Here is a 20,928-nt window from a genome sequence, read left to right on the forward strand (position 1 = left end):
AATGGATGAAGAGGTCTTGAATGACGTCACACTAGGCTGGTTCTTCTTGGCTTTCACAGGAAAACAATCTATTTAAAATATCTTTGGTAATTACATTTTGATTATATAGCTATTTCCTCCTACCTCAGATCTTCTCTTCAAAACATCTCTTTGTGGAATGATTTCTCACAAAATCATTGTATTGATTTCTAAATAGTTCCATGAGGATTTTAAACGGGTTATTGAGGGTTATCTACTCTAAAAGCAGTGTAAAATATTGCCAAAATCTAGAGCTTCACAAGAGTTGGCCTCAAGATGAAGAGTCTTTTTTTGACTTCCTTGGCTATTCGGCTAGTTTGGGAAGGGGAAGACAAAAGAGGCAGCTGCCTTCTTGCTGGTTCTGGGCAAGGTCAGGGTAGCCGGTGGAAAGGGGTTTCTTTCTAGTCTTCCCAGTCTCGGGTATCGTGCCTTTCCTCAGATTCTCTGCACCCTCCCAGGTGCTGCCCCTCAAACACAGTATCTTCCACACTGTAGGTCTTCAGTAATTGTTGGACTGAAATCAAGTTCACCAGGATGGAAGAGATACAAATTACCTTATCCAGAAATTCCGATCTCTGGAACTTGTGGGTATGGGAGAGGGTAGGAATCAAGGGCCACAGGCAGATGTTAGAAACATAAAAAGAATGACAGCCAGATGTTAGATGCCTCTTGACCGAAGAACACAATACCAGCTAGCAAGAATTGATTCGCTGAGAAAGGAACTTGTAAGAAGATCAGCCTTGGGATTGGGGTTTCATAACCCCAGCACTGCTGATATTTTGAACCAGAAAATACTTTGTGGTGGGGAGCTGTCCTGTGTACTGTAAAATGGTTAGTTAGCAGCACCCATGGTCTCTTACCTGCTAGATGCCAACAGCACCTCTCTGCTTGGGACAACCAAAAATGTTTTCAGATAGTACTAAACGTCTCCTGGGTGGCAAAATCCCCCTTGGTTTAGGGCTTTTTGCTGCTGAATCTAACTACCAATTTATGGAAATAGGGGGCAGATGAACCTGTTACATGTCACTCCAGATCATGCCAACAGTCACAATATTGAACTCAGGACAACCTCTTTTTTCAGTAGACAAACTGTAAGGAAAAAAAGCTGGGCGGGGGGGACCCAAAGAGACTCAAGAGAGTGTCAATCAAGTGCACATGTAGATCACGCCTTGTATCTGAGGCCTCATCCAAACAAACCTGTGTAAGGAAAGCACTTGAGACCCACTAGGGAATTTTCTACAGCATCTCGACATTTAATGTTGCAGAATTAATTCAGGAGAATCTCTTTCTGATGTATATACTAAATTTCTGTATTTAGTATGTGTATATGTATATACTATATACTAGTATATGCATATACTAAATTCTGATGTACATACTAAAATATAATCCTGCTTCAAAGTAATTTGAGCAGGTGGGGTGTGGGGGGTTGTGATGATGACTAAAATGAGATAGGCTGTAAGTTAATGATAAAAGTGATGAAGTTCATGAGAGTCTCCAATTTCTCCATGTATTTGACATTTTTCATAATTAAGGAATTCTAAAAGTGATAACAGAGCATAACCAAAAGCAGCCAAAAAAAAAAAAAAAAAAAAAAAAGGTGATGTTCAGCAAGAATCACTATTCTACCATTTGAATGGACGATTCAGAGAGAACTGAATTCCAAGACCTCTTAGGTACAGAGTGAACCAGTCAAACAGTTTCCTAACAAGAGTAAAATATATAGTGTTAGCCGGTCCAGTCTAAATTTTAAAAGTGCCACTTGCTGCCTTTTATTAGTACTTGAGTATCACATTAGTCACCTGAATTTCAAATGTTTTATAAATATTACTATTTTAGAAGCACTTTAAAGGTTAAGAATAAGCCTTACTTAACACCTTCTCAGAAAGCATTCTACACTATCATTTTAATTTGACAAAAAAATATGAAGTAGATGGAACAAAGAGAACCACTTAAGACTAGTTTTGTAGGTCTTTAACTAGAAGGCTATGACCCAGAGCACACCATAGCAAGGACATACCACATCAAGGGCTTTCTAACTAGAGCACTTAAGGAAAAAAATAGAGAAAGAACAAAGGAATGCAACTTACCGAAAGTACTCATTTTTATAAAAATGTGTTTTATTTTAAAACAGGTCTATAAAAGTAGAAATCACATACAAAAATAGCTTATGGCTGGACTTCAGTTGGGAAGTACTGTATGTTTGAGGGCATCTGGAAATCACAGTCCAAATGGATCCTATCATCAGCCCCTGTCACTAATCTGTAAACAATAATTTCATGTAGTATATTTAGCACTTTTTAACTAGTACAAAATTGAAACATAATCATTTCCCGTACAAGGCCACTTTAAAATGTTCTTCCTTAGGTCTGAGCAGATAAGGGCACTTCATATCGTTGTTTCCAACATTTGAAAAGTCTGATTTAAAAACAATGCTACTAGAAGTAATAGGTTTTAGCTCCTTTTGTTCCATTTCAAACATATGGGAAGGTCATCAATTCAAAGAAAGTAGTGTGTTTGTTTTTTTTTAATCTTAGGTAGAATTTAATCTTTTTTCTTCTAGACACCATTAAAAAAAAAAAAAATCACTGTTGCCATCCAAAGATTCCACACCCAAATCTTAACTTTAACGTAGTTTCAAGTTGTCTTACTGCTTTGAAACCACATGGAGCCCACACCTACTTCGAGCGTGTATTTCTGGGTGAACGAACACGTGGTTCTCTGGAAACTCTAGGTCCAGGAACTTTAGACAACAATGACTTTCCAACAATTATTGTGGGAGATAATTTTTTTTTTTAAAGAAGGCAATTTAAAATACTTGATTCCAGAGTCATATAAAAATAACCTGAAGCACCTTGGCAATAAAGGAAAATGGCAGGCAATTTCAGTTTGGCATTTCAGCCAACGTTTCAAGAATAAAGACTGGCTACTATCACCTTTCTAAAACACAGCGAGTCATCTTAAAAGCTAAAGAACGCACGTAACATCATTTGATCATAAAGTTAGAAGGCCACAATTCGGCATTCTGGGAACACAACACATGAAGGAAACTTCACGGATGTTCATTGGAGGGTAGTCCAGATCAACCCGGCATGGAAAATAGCCTCTTGCGCCTTCAGATGCTGGACCAATTCTTTGCCTCTGATGGCTAGCTGTTTCTCGTTTAGGTTTCAAGATGAATTGCCCAGGGCTCTGTTTCCATGAACCTAACTTCAAATCTAAAAGGCAAAGCTGAAAGGTCTATTCTGCAATCTCCAGAAGAGAGTGCCATGAATGCGACAATCCTATGATTCTCCTTTTGTTCCGTTCACAATACAAACACTTCTACCGATCTATGTCTCATAAGGCAATACTGAGAAATTAAATAAAAGAAAGTTACCACACAGATCGTGAAAATGATTTGCTGGTGGTGATTCTTACGCTTGATTCTAAACAGATGGAACAAGAAGGGCACTTGAAAGAGGTGGCTCAAATCTTGCTGCTTAGCGTTATCCTGAAATTACAGGCTCTCCTAAAAGGGCCTTTAAACTTGGGCTCTTAAGTGCACAGAAGCAGTGAACGAAGCTTTTCTGGTTATTGAGAAAAAGCAAAACTTCATTGTTTTCGCTCTCAAACGGTGTCTAATATACTTGTAGAAGGCAGGCAAAGGGAAAACCAAGAATAAAAAGAGCCGAGCGCTCCAGCAGGCGGGCTTCTTGCCCATTTTCCCTGTTCCAAAGAAAAGAGGGGACACCATCTTGCGATAAATACTTCACAGGCAGCTGGGCCTCTGCAGCGTCAGCCGGCATCTGATGCCCCAGATCTCCTGGTTCTTCTTGTTGCCAGTGGTCGGCCTGGCGATGGTGGTGAAATGGGAACTATTAATCTGTAGATGAGGAAGGGCTTCTTTTAACAGCTGAAGGGTACCGTCTGGCACGATTCCAAACACTTGTAGTGTTTTTAGTGTGGGGATTTCTCCAAGTTCACTGGAAAGGAAGAGAGACCTTTCAGAGTAGCAGGATCTACGGGGACTGATCCACTCGAGTTACATGACCCAATTTTTACCATTTGTATTACAGTCTATACATAGCGCCCACTGAAAACACCACGTGCCATCCATGATCCAGAAAACAGCAAAGGTGAGTGAAACCAGAGAGCATGGACCACAGCCTGGACAACATGGCCTTAGGGCCCACGCAGGTGCATTTTATTAGAGGTTTTCTCACAACCTAACTAGTAAGGTTTATTTAAAATCCAACCAGAGTTGTTTCCCTTCTCTATTCTTGATTTAAATCGAGAGGATTTACTGAATCACCTCAGGTTATACGTGATTTCCAAGCATGGACTTGACCTTTATTTGAACTAGTCTCCTCCTCTCAAAAGATGAGCAGCAGAAGTTACGGTAACTTCTTAGTAAGTCCATTCCGTGATAAAACCTAACAGCGACTTTGCAAAAGTACTTTAAACAAGGCTATGTAGTTGGCTGCAGATGGAGAAAAGGAGTAACTGGTCACACCTTTTCTATGAGAGGGAAAAGAAAGCCATCTGACTTCCCTACATATTACTTTTTTTTTTTTTTTTTTTTGGCTGCATGTATGCCAACCCTCTTCTCAGCTCTTTTCCATCAAGTGAAATACAAGTCTGTCAACAGTGACATTCTGGTCACAAAAAAGGGAGCCTGTTTCTCCAAAGTAAATACTTTTAGGTAATGATTCTTTCTTCTTTAACTCAGATCTCTGTGCTTAGAAATTCATCTCTCTGATCTGTATTTGCTCCAGGTTGGGACACAGAGTACAAAGTCTTAGGAAAGGGAATATTTAGTTAGGAATATCAACAAAATCCCACTGCAGATCAATGAACACATCAATGACCTAGTGTCAGCAGCATCCTTTGTATTTTCATATTGCCGATCACTACTAAAAAACACAAACTTTCTTCATAGTAATAGTCACCTGTCCTCCACTCTTTCTTCCTTCCAGTCTACTCTATATGCCGATGTCCAAGGCATCTTCCTCAAGCCTAGCTAAGATGATGTCACCCTTCCCCCCACTCCATCCCCCCAAGCCTTTGATGCTGCCCTCTTGTTTACGGAACTCAAACTGTTCTGCCGGCCTTAGGACTTTCCACGTTCAACCCACCCTCCCGGTCATCCCACTACCCCCTAAATGTATTTCTTCTACACTCAACAAGTGTATTAAACACCACAGATGTTTAATACATATTAGCTGAATAAAGACGAAGGCTAATTTAGAAAATGAAAGTACTAAGTAAAATAAACACGTTTGGTATTCATAAAAGGACAATATGATCTGGAGGTTACAACAGCCAAAAAAGAAAATCAGGAATAGTGAAGTACCATTCTTCTTAAAGTAAACTAACCTCTGGAATACAGCAGCAGCAGTGCAAAGAAAAGTCACAGCACATAGATGTTCATACGCAACATCCCTTAAGATGACAGCAATTCTGCCCCAACCTTAAATCTTAAATCCCTCTTACGTGAAATCCGAGTATTTGAGAACTTTGTGATGAGAATCTGGGTGCTAGGCTATCTGAATTAGTCAAACTGTAAGTCCTTCTACAGTGGACGGAATTAGAGTCAGAAGCAGACACTGCAGGTGGGAGTGAGCAAAGGGTGCGCAGCAGACGGCAGAAGAATGTTCTCGCAACAGCCTTGGTGGGCGTAAGGAAATGACAGTGGACTCTCAGAGACACGCAGGTGCCCTAGGTGAGAAAGTAGTGAACTGCATACCATGGGACGGGGGATGATCCAAATCGAAAAGCCAGAAAGTCTTTCAAAATTTTAAGGGGATGAAACAAAATAAGCGTCAAAAGCCCCTCAGTACACGTGTCATCTACAACACAACAGAGCACATTTATAAGCATCTCTTTAGACTGAAAAGCAACCGAAGGACAGTAAATAGCAATGAAGAGCCATTATTTCCAATTTTAAGAAGTTTAAAAGGGCACTGATAATTTTTTTTTTTTTATGATTTTGTTTATTTATTTGTCAGAGAGAGAGAGAGAGAGCACAAGCAGCGGGAGAGGCAGGCAGAGAGAGAAGCAGGCTCCCTGTTGAACACACAAGGAAACTGAACAGACTCAATCCCAGGACCCTGGGATCATGACCTGAGCTGAAGGTGATGCCCAACCAACAGAGCCACAGGCGTCCCTGTGTCTCGTGTACCTTTGTGTGTCATTGTTTGATAATGTCTTGTGTATCTTTGTTTCATCTGAGTAAACAAAAGATACTTATAGACCCTTTCACAGGTTCACACTTCACCTCAACTACACATTCCTATTTTCCTTATAAAATCTATTAGTAAGTTTGTAACAATATTATTTAGTAACTATATTTGTATTAGTTAGTATGTAACCATATGTAATTAATCAATGCCTAACTACAAATCCTCCTACACAGACTTTCTACTTAGTCTCTCCCAATCTCAGATCAGTTCACTAGCTCCAGCGTGGCTTTCTTACTTGGGCGAGAAATACAGAATGATCAGAAGAAAGTTTGGACATAGTTGGAATAAAATAAAATCAATTCAGGCCTAAAGGACTAGACACAATACGGACACATCCTGTAGAAGAAAAACCTAGTTTCCCAAATAGTCTAAAGCACTAGCATTATCGAAGAAAGTCACTCAAATTTTATTTTCCCACTTCTAAGAAATAAAAATTCTTTAGCATAAATGGCTTTCTCAAAATTACCATTGAGGATCCTGGAATTCTTACTGTGAATTTCGAGTACATCAGCTGCCAGAATGAAATGAGAGAAAATAACACTCTATCTTAAGAAACTTCTAAGGGTAGGTTATGGGCAAACTCATTTAATGGATTCATAAGGTTAACCAGCGTACTATTTACATACTGTCTGAAGAAACATACTCTTTTACTTTAAAGTACAAGGAGAGCATCTTTTTTCTCTCTGTTCTCATTTTTTTTTGGTGATCTGATTTGTAACCAAACTCCCAATGCCCGTTTCTCTTATTTCAAGATAAGGTTAGGACAAGTCACAAGGCAGTGAGGGTTCAAACGTAGGTCTGTGACTTGAGGTCTGTGCCCTTAAGCAGCAACTCACACTCCCTGCAGGCAGGACTCCGTAGGTGTTATTATCGTACTGGCTAAAAATACTAAACTGTGAGAGCTCACAGCCTTCCCTTAGCCTCTGCTCAAGAAAAAGCATTTGTGGATTACCTGCTTAGCTTCTTTCTCTGGAGAGAAAGAACAGAAGTGAGACATGGGAACAGATTCTCTTGAGAAAGGCAACCAAAAAAGACTGATCACTGTCATCCCCAGGGGCTGCATGGGCAATGATGCCGACACCCAGAGGGCAAGACAGGAGAGAAAGGTAACAGGGACGCCTTTCTGGGTGGACACTAGAGGCTCCTAGGAGTTCTGGTTACCACAGGGCACAAGATTTCAGCAAGGGTTCCTTGTACATGAGCTCACACCCTCCTGTCTGAGAGACATGGAGGTAAAGACTGCCATCCCTTTTAGGCAGTGCTTTTTCAAACAAGATACTGGCTGAGCCCCTGAGCCCCAAGATTAATTAAAGTGATTAATTAAAAATATAATTACTGGATTTTCTAATTCTACTACTTAACCCTATATAGCTGAAGTATCATTTATTAATTCTTGCAACTTAACTTAGAAGATCAAACCAATCATTTGCAAACTACATAAATTCTTTGTTCAAACTCCCCACGCTTCTTGGGCAGGAACCAGAAGCTAAATGACCTTCTCTGGGACAGTGAGCTGCACGGGGCAGTGGCCTCAATCAGGGTATACCGGCTGGAAGAAGAAGGGTGCCTGACCAAACTCATGACGCTGACTTCTGGTTTTCAATAAAACTGCTATACATTTACATCCTACATGAGGAAGGATTTTCCAGTCCTTTGGGGATAAAAAGTAACTTTAAAAAAATAAAAAGACAATGTTATTCCTAAGATGACTTGAGAATAGCACCTTCTAAAAGAAAGACCAGCAACTTTTGCTCTTCCTTGATTTGTGGAAGTTGCTGAGCAGACACAAAATTAACCCTCGTAAGAGCCACTGGATTAGCCAGACTATTTTCATCTATCTAGAAAACCTAGCACGCAGACCTCACTTAGCCTTTAACTCACTTTATGGTTTCAGGTTAAGTCACTTTACTCTTTTGGACTTCAGTCTCCCCCATTCCAAGACAGCCCTGGACTCATGACATTTACCGTTTACGTGATGCCATTCTTCCCATTCTTTGACCACCGGCCAGGACAGACATCACTAGAAGATTACAGAACTTTCCTCTCAGCCCAGAGAGAGTCTGTCAGAGTCAATGGGAGTTGATTTGAAAAATGTGGCGGGGGGGAAGTCTCCACTGGATTTGCCTCCCCAGTTATACTCTGAGCTCCCTGGAGGTAAGAAGGATTTTTCCTTTTTCAAGTCTTCCAGATACTAGAGTATGGTATTCTACTATTTAAACATGCTTCTAGCTAAATAATAAATATTTAGTAAACTATCTCAGTCAACTTTCCAAGATTTTTTAAGGAAAAAATTTTGTCTTGGTTTTTCTGTTTTGCTGGACTTCCCTAACCTATTTGTGGTACACCCATATCGATGTTCAAGTTTTATTTATTTTTTTATTTAAATTCCATTAGTCAACACATAGTACATCATTAGTTTCTGGTGTTGAGTTCAGTAATTCATCAGCTGCGTACAACACCCAGTACTCATCTCATCATGTGCCCTCCTCAGTGCCTGTCACGCAGTTACCCCATCCCTCCCAGCTGCCTCCCCTCCAGATGTTCAAGTTTTAAGCACCTGCAATTATTAATAACAAATACTACCCCAAGTGACATCTCTTGTTCCCTTTCTTCTCCTACTTTTAGAAAATGAGGGGCGCCTGGGTGGCTCAGTGGGTTAAAGCCTCTGCCTTCAGCTCAGGTCATGATCCCAGGGTCCTGGGATGGAGCCCCGCACTGGGCTCTCTGCTCAGCGGGGAGCCTGCTTCCTCCTCTCTCTCTGCCTGCCTCTCTGCCTGTCAAATGAATAAATAAATGAATCTTTAAAAAAAAGAAAATGAAACACTTACAGTAAAGTTTCAGGTATAATATCATAGCACCGACTGAGTGAGAGATGTTGGAGGTAGTTGAGCTGGTAAAATTCCGGAAAGCAGTCATTCTTCAGCATGACACTATCGCTGGAACAGAGCAGAAGAGAAGAGTCAAACTGATTCAAACTGAACTACACATCAGCTCAGATGGAGAAAACGGAAATAACCAACTGTTTCGTTCCTTCAGTTCACCAAGTTAAGATCCTTTCCACCTTCAATGAGCAGTCATGATTTTTCAATTTTTGTTTTAAAATAAATAAATGAAAACAAAAATACCTTAAGTCTAGGTGGACAAGATTGGGGCATCTTCCAACTAAGGTAGAGACATCTAGGGAAGAAAAAAATGATGGTCACTATTAAGTGAGGAATAAGACAAGGATATTTGCTATCAACACTATCATTTAACTTGGTGCTAGAAGCTTGGAACAATGAATGCAATTAGAGTCACACTATGAGAAAGAAAACAAAATCATTATCTTGGTATGTAAGATTTTGAATCTAGAAAATCCAAGAGAATCAACTAGAAATAGTAGTTGATGTAATATGTACTATGGTAAGTTAGTAACAACCCACAGTTTAGCTATGTATCTGCAATACCTAGGTGGGGAAAAAAGAAAAAAAAAATCCCACTTGCACTAGCAAAATGCAAAACCAAACACCATCATCTATAAACGAATAATGTATAATAAAAGTAGCACTTAAGGGGCGCCTGGGTGACTCAGTCAGTTAAATAGCTTTGGCTCAGGTCATGATCCTAGGGTCCTGGGATCAAGCCCTGAATCAGGATCCCTGCTCAGAAGAGAGCCTGCTTCTCTCTCTCCCTCTACCTGCCGCTCTGCTTACTTGTGCTCTCTATCTCTTTGTCAAATAAATTAATAAAATCTTAAAAAAAAAAAGTAGCACTTTAAATCAATGGGGGACATCATGAATTATTTTAAAAAATGACATTGCTACTACAAGCAGAAAAAAACTTATTTCTCCAACTCAAATAATATATACAAATAAATCCCACATATATTAAAAGGTCCTAAAATGCATAAATATAGGGTAATTATTCATTGGATCTTAGATTTTCCTTAACACAAAGAAAACATAAAGGAAAGTGGTAATTTACTACATAGAAGTTTTAAGTCTACCATGTTAAAGCAAAACAAAACAAAATTTAAAAAGTATCAGAAGGGGTGCCTGGGTGGCTCAGTAGGTTAAGCCTCTGCCTTCGGCTCAGGTCATGATCCCAGGGTCCTGGGATCGAGCCCCGCATCCAGCTCTCTGCTCAGCAGGGAGCCTGCTTCTTCCTCTCTCTGTCTGCCTCTCTGCCTACTTGTGATGATCTCTGTCTTTCAAATAAATAAATAAAATCTTAAAAAAAAAAAGTATCAGAAAACTGGGAATGTTTCCAACATTAAACAGTGTTAATGGTCTTATATAAAGAGTAAAGAAAGATAAACATAGAAAATGGGCAAAAAATATGGAAGTGATACTTGGCCAAACAGAGAGAAAAATGGTGCAAGAAAGGCAAAATAAAATTAAAATATTCCTTTTTTTTTTTTTTAAAGTTTTTATTTATTTATTTGACAGACAGAGATCACAAGTAGGCAGAGAGACAGGGGGAAGCAGGGTCCCTGCTGAGCAGTGAGCCCAATGCGGGGCTCAAGCCCAGGACCCCAAGATCATGACCTGAGCCGAAGGCAGAAGCTTTAACCCACTGAGTCACCCAGGCGCTCCTAAAATAATAATTTTCAGCTATCAAATGAAAAAAAAAATTCTATCATAACATCCAGAATTGATGAAATATAATAAAGCCCGTCTCATATATACTACAAGTGGATATTTAATTTTATGCAGCTTTTCAGGGAAGCAAACTGACTTTCTTTACGGTGAACTGAGTTTTTGGTGTGTTTTGAGCATTATACACTCGGCTCTTTGGCTCAGTAATTCCACTTTTAGAAAAACAATGAGGTATGCATAAAGACATTCATTTCATCAATAGTTGTAATAGCCCCTTCCCCAATTATTTTAATTCATTAACCTCCACCCATTTTGTGGAACACAATGCCAATGGCAGTCACTCAAAAGCTTTTAGATAGTACTTCGTGACATGAAAAAATACTCAAGATATATTACATAGTGAAAACAAAATACATATAATGCATTATAATCTCAATTTAGTAAAAATACATGCAAAAACTCTTATTTGTTTTTAAAGGTTTTATTTATTTATTCGTCAGAGAGAAAGAGAGCAAGCACAAGCTGGGGCAGCGGCAGGCAGAGGAAGAAGCATCCTCTCCGCTGAGCAGGGAGCCTGACGCAGGGCTCGATCCCAAGGATCTGAGCCCAAGACAGATGCTTAACTGACCGAGCCACGCAGGAATCCCCCCAAACTCATAGTTTTACACAAATTCACAGAGAGAAAAAGGTTCATGGGGTTGGGGGTAGGAGGGGAAGGCTGGAAGGAAATACACCCAAGGATGGTAGGATTACAGGTAACTTTTCAAAATTTGGAAGAGAGTCACATGTGTTATTTTGTATGCAGAAAATGAATCAATAGGGGTGCCTGGGTGGCTCAGTTGGTTGGGCGTCTGACTCTTGATTACAGGCTCGTGAGATCGACACACATACCTCACACCCCTCCCCACCCCAGCATCAGGTTCTGCTTAGGATTCTCCCTCTGCTTCTCCTCTGCCCCTCTCCCCCTCTTCACTCTATCTTAAAAAAAGAAAAAGAAAATCAATCAATATATGTTACTTATGTTTAAAAGTAAGTAAGCCTCATTCACGGTTGGGGCTTTTTCCTCCCACAGTTCTGTCTTCAGCCCCATTCCCTCTCCTGAATCTTAGACTTGCATTTTAAACTGTCTCGATAGGGCACCTGGGTGGCTCAGTTGGTTAAGTGAGTGCCTTCAGCTCAGGTCATGATCCTGGAGTCCGGATCGAGTCTGGCATTGGGCTCCTTGCTCAGCGGGGAGTCTGCTTCTCCCACTGACCCTCCCTCTTCTCATGCTCATTCTCTCTCTCAAAAATGAATAAATAAAACCTTTTAAACTGTCTTGATACATCCACTGTGATGTGGGACAGGCATTTCAAATTCAGGCCTAAAAACCAATAGTTATTTCTCCTCTAAATCTGGTCCTTCCCTAAAGTCTTCCCTGTCTCCGGGAAGTGCTACCGTCACCAACCCAGCTGCCTGGGCCGAAACCCCGGGAAGCACGCTCAGCGGTTCTCTCACATCCCACATCCAGTCTGTTGACTTTTTAATGTCTGATCATTTCTTACCACGTCCCACGTCACTGCCCTCCCCCATCTCTTACAGCCTTTTGTCAATACAGCACTAGAAGACGACATTTGAAGGGGAGTCAGACCCTATCGTTTCCTGCTCAAAATGCTACAGGGGCTTCCCATCTCACTCAGAGAAAATCTGAACAAAGCTTCTGCCTTGGCTTAGAGAACCCTGGGCTATCTTACCTCCTATCATTGTGCTCCTTGCTCCCTCTAACACTGATTTCCATATTGAGGCTTTACATTTGCTGATCCCAGTTCCAGAATGTTCTTTCCTCATTTATCTATACAGGTCCCGCCTTGACCCAATCAGGCCTCTGATCGGTGTCACTTCTGGGAGAGGCTCTCTCTTTGGCCATTCCATCTGCAAACGGCCCCCTCTGGCCAACACTCTGCTCCATTCTTCCTCCCTGCTTTTCCCCTCTGTTCACCACATTTCGTTGTTTGTGGGTTGCCTGGCTTCCCTGTCAGTATGTACACCGCACAGGGGTGACTTCCTCGGTTTTGTTCAAGGTCACAGCTTCCAAGTCAGGAACAGGGCTCTGTGCATCAGCAGAGCTCAATAAACATTTGTCTAATGAGTGACTAAAAAAAATGAAGGAGGGCACAGTACAATTTTGAGAGACCCATCACCCAGCCAGCCCACTAGCCATCCCCCAAATCCCCAGTTAGATCCAATCTCGTTTGATGCCACCTAGGAAAGAACAAAACCTTGGGGAGGGGGTGGTTGGGTAGAACTGGTACTCTCCAGGCCTCACTTAAGCCCTGGCATCCCTCAGCGGAAAGGGCTCATAAACCGTAGTCACTGCTATGATTCCCTCTATACTCTGCCCCCTTCATTTCGCCACGAGCTGGAGATCCACCTGCGCCAGAAGGCATCTGACAAACCCCCAAATCTAACCTGTCATTTCAAGGAGAGAGATGATTTCATGTAGAGAAGTCAAGGTCAAATCCAAGACCAAGAGCTGGTCCTCCAGGACCCCAGGCAGTGCTTCCCTACTGCCCCACGGGGGTGGCAAAAATAACAGTGACCATCACTGCACTCACTGCACAGTCATCGATTTCCTGCGGCAGGTCTTACCCACTCACTTAGCTCCGCGGGATTCACCCATTTACTCCTTACTATGACCCTAAGAGATGGCTTCCACTACTATCTCTGTTTTATGGATGAGGAAACTGAGGAACAGGGAGTTCAGCAACTTGGTTCAGACTACCCAGTAAACAGCAGAGCAGGAACTGGAACCTGGGCAGACTGGTGCCAGTGTAGGAGCTAAAAGGACATTCATACCATCTTCTAAATGGTGAAGTACTGGGTGCCACTGTTAAAAAAATCTCCGATTCCCACTGCGTAACTAAGAACACACACACTTCAACTTAAACTGCAGATCTTTGTCCTTGCCCTGAAGGTGTCCAGCAAGCAGGATTTTATTACCTATTATTCTGGCCAGAGCTTGGTAAACAGGCTCTCTCCTTTTCTGGAGGAACAAAGAGAAGAGTTTTAAGCCCAAGGTGGATAGATTAACAGCAGTTTGCCTACGGCAGAGTCTCTCAACCCTGCACCAAGAACGTTGTTTCATTCAATTAAAGAAACAGGAAATTCAGATACGGGAAGGAAATGTCAATAAGGCACAGCCTTTTCTGGGCTTGGGGATGAACAGGAAAGACCTGGTGGTGGGATTCAATGTGAAGAGGCTGCTTGCTGGTGGGAGCTTAACATCCTTGGAAGGTCATTTGGCAAGAACGACCCAAAGCTTAAGAACAGATCCTAATCCTTAACTCACTTAGAAGAATCCACCCTTAGAAATGTACTCCAAGATTTGTCTCTGTCCATGACAAGGTTGTTAAAAAAGGAAAAACCTGGAAAGACTCTAAAAGTCCATTATAAGGAGATCAAGTGAAGAAATTATTCAATTGGTACAAATTATTCCGTATCTATTTGACGGACTACCACACAGCCACCGAAAATGATGGGGTGCAGCTACTAAAAATGGGGGGAAAAGCATACTGCAAAGTATTTCATGCACTGTGTCCCACATTTTTTTTTTTAAAGATTTTATTTATTTATTTGACAGACAGAGATCACAGGTAGGCAGAGAGGCAGCCAGAGAGAGAGGAAGGGAAGCAGTCTCCCCACTGAGCAGAGAGCCAGATGCGGGGCTCGATCCCAGGACCCTGGGATCATGACCTGAGCCGAAAGCAGAGGCTTTAACCCACTGAGCCACTCAGGTGCCCCTGTGTCCCACTTTAATAAACATTTTTATGCAGAAAAAAGACCAGCAAGAGGTTACTGAGATTATGGGTGATTTTCCCCATATTTTATGTCTTTTTTGAGAATGACTATATAGGACTATCATCAGATTCCAAACAGTATTTCAGGGGTAAAAAAATGTAGAACACAAATGCTATGTGTAGGGGAGAGCGGGAAGACAGACACACTGCTGCTCTCACACCTGTCTAAAGAAAATGTTCCCCTGTCTGCAGCTGCAGGCTTCCGGACTGGAGCCCAGCAAAGGCCTCAAGCCCCCAGCTACCCCCAAGAACCCAGGTCCTCTTCGCGCCAGCCTGATACACTGAACTTGTCCTGGTGAAGCAGTTTACAAATACTACTTACATTCTAGGAAGACACACTCTGCAATTCGATTCAAATCATCTAGAGTATCACAAAAACCATAAAAACAAAGCACCTTCATGAGCCAACACCAAGTCCTGAAGACATGGCTGAGGTGTGCTGCTAGCTCGGCGAGGCTCTGCCTGGCCCACGGCCTGGGATCGCGAGGGGAAGCCATTCAAACAAGCTGTGCCATTGGCCATCAGGGAAATACAGATCCAAACCACAGTGAGATGCCACCACACACTGGTCAGAATGGCTAAAATTAACAAGTCAGGACATGACAGATGCTGGCGAGGACGCGGAGAAAGGGGAACCCTCCTACACTGTTGGTGGGAATGCAAGCTGCTGCAGCCACTCTGGAAAACAGCATGGAGGGTCCTCAAAAAGTTGAAAATAGAGCTACGCTACGACCCAGCAATTACGCTACTGGGTATTTACCCCAAAGATATAAATGTGGTGATCCGAAGGGGCACGTGCACCCGAATGTTTATAGCAGCAATGTCCACAATAGCCAAACTGTAGAAAGAACCTAGATGTCCATCAACAGTGAGTGCTGTGAAGCGTGTTAAGACTAATGCATCACAGACCTGTACCCCTGAAGCAAATAACACATTATATGTTAATAAAAAAAAACAAACAAACTATGCCATTTGCAAACATGTATCTCTGCCGATCAGGATTCTGCCAATACTAGACAAATAAGGATAACTGAACACTGAGGCGTATAAAGACGGCTAACAATCACACATTACCGCTCACTTCAAATGTCTGTGTTCAACTAAACCACCTCATCATCATCTTAGATTGAACTAAAAAGAGTTTTAAACATGAACTCACAGAGTTTATAAGAGGGCTTCAACCTTGGCACTACTGACATTTTGGATCAGATTATCTTTTGTGGTATTCTGCTGTCCTGGGCACTCTGCTCACCAGTATTCCTGGCTTCTGCCCACCAGCTGCCAGGAACACCCCCGCGGCTGTGGCGCTAAGAACTGTCTCCAGATCTCCCTAAATGTCCCCTTGCAGGCAAACTGGCGCCGGTTGAGAACCACTGAATACTGATCAAACACGGCATTCATCGATTTCCTGCTGCAGGTCTTACCCACTCACTTAGCAGATTAAAAGAAGTGCCGCTTAGAAATAAATTGGTTTCAAGTAGAAAGGTTTCCACTTTGAGACTCTGGATTCCGACCTCGGTGCTGCCCCACCAGCTCTTTGCTTTTACCCACCCTTTCATGTCAGCAGCCACCACACCTGAAAAACACAACTAAGAACAGGAGCGCTGGATTCAAGGAGACAAACGGCGCAGGGCAGCACTGAGAGGCGCTCTCCGAGAAATCACACCTACTGCCGCCCTCATTGCCGGGAAGGGTCCAGGGCCTGGAGGGGCTCACCTGCTCTCTGCAGATTCTTCCGATAGCCGCTGAGATTGAGCTGGGTGATGGTCTCGGACACGTGCGCGACAGCCACCTGCACATGCTTTTCGGTGAAGTCGTAACACCAGGACAGGTTCAGCTCATCCAGTCTGCACAGAAGAGAAACACGGAAAGCATGAAACCGGGACCCAGGAACAAGCTCTAGGAAAGCACTTGTCTCAGAGCTGCAGAGAAAACACAAAGCCACAGATTCCTAACCAGTTCACGCAGAGAACCTCTGCTTCTCTAGGCAGCTGCCTCAGCTCACCTGAGACAGCCTTCTCCCCTCCTGAACCGCTCCCTTGCCCTGGTGTGCCCCAGAAGGTCGCCAGCAGAACTCAGCCCCAACCTTAGTGGGTGCTGCCCCCTTCTGGAAATGGAGGGAACACTCTCCGCTCCTCCTGAGGGGTCCCACAGGTTACAGGACCAGGTGGAGCACCTCCAACCTCGTTTTCTTTCTCAACTACCCAGGTTGTCAGCAAACAGCCAGAGGCTGAACAACCACTCCAGAGGCTTAAAAAAGTCGATGGGTTATACCGGGGATTCCCAATAAAGAGACATCGACCTTGCAAAAGCCCACTTCTTATCCGGCTTGCTCTGACTTGAGCCAATGAATTCGAAGACAATATCCATGGATTAAGCCACATACCCCATTCCTGACATTGCAGAACAAATGGAGGGTTATACATTTCTCTCTCTTATCCTAAGGCAATCTACTTTCAGCAGGTCATTAAAGAGACATGCATACAATGCCAGAGAGGAAAGATGAGGGGCTATTAAAAAGGACACACACAAAGTATTCTGTGAGCCACGTCCTCTTCTCACTTAGAAATGGCTGTTACGGGGCGCCTGGGTGGCTCAGTGGGTTAATTAAGCCTCTGCCTTCAGCTCAGGTCATGATCTCAGGGTCCTGGGATCGAGCCCCACATCAGGCTCTCTGCTTGGCATGGAGGCTGCTTCCCCCTCTCTCTCTGCCTGCCTCTCTGCCTACTTCTGCTCTCTCTCTCTGTCAAATAAATAAAATCTTAAAAAAAAAAAAAAAGTTGGTTAGAAAAAAAAAAAGAAATGGCTGTCACTGTATCTTTCTTTATATACTGACATTATTATACGAAATAAAGATGTTTTTAATGGACTCACCCAAATCTATGATATCCGCTAAGTTAGGTCTACAGATACTATAGGGAAAAGCCTGACTGTACAGTCAGGTATAAAGAGATTAATTTTGATAAACACATCACCCAATTTTTCTTACTTTCAAGTGAAGAAAAAGGGGGGGATTACTACACAAGTAGCCTCTGCCAACCTGACTGATTTGGCTCCTCAGGTTGAACAGGAAGTTTAGAGGGTAAAGGATATTATGTACCACCAAGAGCTCAGAGTTTGGAATAGCTCAAGAAATAGATCCAACGCCTTGCTCATGGGAGGGATAATTGTGTATTTGCAAAAACAGTTGTATAACCAATTCTCCAATCTTTCCTACCTGGAACAGCTGCTCAGCAAGGTCTTCAGGGCAGATTCGGAGAATCCAGAACACCCAGAAAGATTCAGTCGCACTAAATTCGAGTTTTGCGCAAGATTACTGGGAAAAAAAAGGCAAATGTCAGAGGAATACCAGTAAGACACTGCTACTCAATTAATAAGCACTCTGAGGAAAGCAGGCTAGAGAAGTCAGCAGCTAAGCACACAGGCCTTACAGCCAGAAGTGAGTTTCAGTTCACGTCTCACTCTGTAGGACAGCGAGCAGGATGCTTTGCCCCAGTTTACTTATCTGTGGAATGGCAGAATCAGTACCTTCTTAGTACTGTCAAAATTCAGTTATAGAATGTGATAAGGGACTCAGCACAATGCCTGGCACAAAGGAACCACACAAGAAACACCAAGCAGGGGCGCCTCGGTGGCTCAGTGGGTTAAGCCTCTGCCTTCGGCTCAGGTCATGATCCCAGAGTCCTAGGATGGAGCCCCACATCAGGCTCTCGGCTCAGCAGGGAGACTGCTTCCTCCTCCTCTCTCTCTCTCTGCCTACTTGTGATCTCTATCTGTCAAATAAATAAAATCTTCCAAAAAAAAAAAAAAAAAAACAAAACCAAAACACCAAGCAATGTAGGTTTTAAATTGAAAAAAGAGTGCTTGAATAAACATCATCTCTATTTTACTCATAATTAGTAACAGCTTGTAGCCACATTTCTATGTGTTGAATCTCCAGGTTCTTCCAAGCAAACATCTCTCAGATTTGCCTTCTCTACACTCCCAAAAGCCTGTGTTAGTGGGACTCCATGATTAAGACTGAGAGTTCTGGAATCATACTCTATAGCCAAGTTGTAGCCAAGTTGGCTGCTGAACTCTGTTACAATTTTTATTATGTTACACATTGTATCATACACATCATTACAAATGAATATGAAGGGGAATGTTACATATCAAAATTTGTGACTTTGAATTCTAATATGTTTAGTGTTTTTGCAAAAATGTTTATTTTTATATTATCTGTGATTTTAATATAATTTAACCAGATTTCTTCGTGATTAACAATTTCATTGAATGGGGAGTATGGAAACAGTGTTATTTGACATTTTGAGCCTTCTCAGGTTTATCTAAATCAATGGTAGCTTAACAAATTCCAGACTTATTGTACGTAATTGTGTTTTTAATAAAAGGAATGTATATTTCCTTTAAGTTTGCATACAGGGGAGTGTAAAATATCGTGCGTTTGTGTGTCTAAGGCATGCAGCCAACTTACTATCTGCTATTTATAATAGAGCTTTGATATGACCATCAGAATTGTACCTATAATAGACAATTAAAACTAAAAACGTCTCAATAAAACTATGAAATGTGAAAAAACAAACAAACAAACCAACAACAAAAAACTATGTGAGCTCAGACAAGTTACTCAGCCTCTCCGTGCCTCAGTTTCTGTACTTGTAAAAAGGGGAACAATCAGAACTTACATCAGGGGTGAACTTTGAAGAACCGAGTATCTGGCACATAGTGTTCAAGAAACTTATTCTAACGCTACTACTGCTCATTTTTTTACATCAGGTTTCATCATTTCTCACCTGAATGAACACAACAGCATCTCGCTAGTCTAGTTTTTTCCACAGCTGGTTAACCCTCCCAGGTGCCCAGCAGATTCTTTATCTGAACTTCCACTCTGCACGTTCCCTCCATTCTCAGGACCACTTTCTTTGGCACACTTCCCTTTGCCCCGGAGGCCAAACTTCCTACAGCACGGCAGGGGCCTGTTCTGAGCTGCTTCCCCCCTTCCTGGGGTCTTCTCACTGCACCCCGTGCTCCGCAAGTTCCCGCCTGCCACACTGGTTAGAACTGCACGGGCAGCTTTACCTCATCACAGGGCGATCTCTAACCTGAATGCCTTCCATCCTCAGCTTAGGAGTCACTCCCTCTAAGGCAGCTGCCCTCCCTCAATTTAACTAGGTCTCTCCGGGATGATGCCTTGTATTCACCGGCGCATGTAACAAACACACTGCACTGTAATTATCCGTCTCTCCCATGAGTGAGGCAGGGACCTTGCCTTTACTCATCATCCCTGTATGTCTGGAACCTGGCATATGGCCCTGTACATAGTTAACATGCGAACTTGGGTGGCCTGGATGAGTCCTGCAGAAGTGGGGCACCCCATGGCTCTTTTCTGAGTCCATCTGGACATGGATGGAAGGGCACCCAGATTATACTCAGAAAACGAAGTTAACACACATCAAAACAACTGCCTTTGTCACATGCTCCTGACGGCCACTTACTTGACGATGGGATCTGACAGCTGTAGGCCTTCCAGGCTTAGGTTCTGCAACTTGGAGCACTGGGACAGAATGCCATGGAGGGTAGACACGTCAATTACAGAGTTGGACAGATCCATGTGCTGCACACGGAAAGGGCTGGGCACAGAGGAGGGAAAAGAGACGCTCTGTTAAGGGGGCTCGCACACATACCTCCAAATCAAATCCAACCCCACCTTCTCCCCAGATGAGCCACCAATCACAAACATGACCCCCAAATACACATTTAAGTAGTACAGTTTCAGTCTTAAAATAAATTGCTACTAGATAACTCCCTCCCCTCATTCATTTTGAAATTCAGGAGGATTTCAGGAGGTGCCCGGGTGGCTCAGTCAATTAAGAATTTGCTTTTGGCTCAGGTCATGTTCCCAGAATCTTGGGATCGAGGCCCACGCTGGGCTCCCTGCTCAGCGGGGAGTCTGCTTCTCCCTCTCCCTCCACCTGCCCTGTTTTATCACATGTGCATGCTCTCAATTAAATAAAGTCTTTAAAAAATTCATTAATTAAATTCAGGAGAATTTCTGCCAAGTCAAGATGCTGCTGCTTATTCAGTCCCCCTTAGGAAATTAATTCGTGGGCATCATGAGAATGAGCTGAATGCGGGTGACAAGATTTTGCCTATGAATCCTGCAGGCAAAGATGAGTGAGTAAATTACTGAAACAGAAAAGACAGTGGAAGAGCCAGCTATAAAGGGCTAACACTGAGGTACCTGGAGGAAATGCAGGGGTGGAAGTTTCTAGG

At 42.6% G+C, this 20,928-nt stretch overlaps 1 protein-coding gene across 1 annotated transcript in view; it reads right to left on the reverse strand.

Moving 5' to 3' along the window:
- Nucleotides 1-2,538: 2,538 nt before the first annotated feature.
- The window catches only part of SKP2 (S-phase kinase associated protein 2), a 33,341-nt gene continuing 14,951 nt past the window's right edge, over nucleotides 2,539-20,928 (reverse strand). Inside the window, exons 5-10 of the mRNA XM_045999308.1 lie at nucleotides 20,151-20,285; nucleotides 17,873-17,971; nucleotides 16,372-16,502; nucleotides 9,368-9,419; nucleotides 9,071-9,178; nucleotides 2,539-3,983 (exon numbers count right to left, since the gene is read on the reverse strand). Of these exons, the coding sequence (XP_045855264.1) occupies nucleotides 3,770-3,983; nucleotides 9,071-9,178; nucleotides 9,368-9,419; nucleotides 16,372-16,502; nucleotides 17,873-17,971; nucleotides 20,151-20,285 (739 nt within the window). The 3' untranslated portion in view covers nucleotides 2,539-3,769. The remainder of the gene's footprint in view (nucleotides 3,984-9,070; nucleotides 9,179-9,367; nucleotides 9,420-16,371; nucleotides 16,503-17,872; nucleotides 17,972-20,150; nucleotides 20,286-20,928) is intronic.

Source organism: Meles meles, chromosome 3 (genome assembly GCF_922984935.1).
Source record: "Meles meles chromosome 3, mMelMel3.1 paternal haplotype, whole genome shotgun sequence".
NCBI classification, from domain to species: Eukaryota; Metazoa; Chordata; class Mammalia; order Carnivora; family Mustelidae; genus Meles; species Meles meles.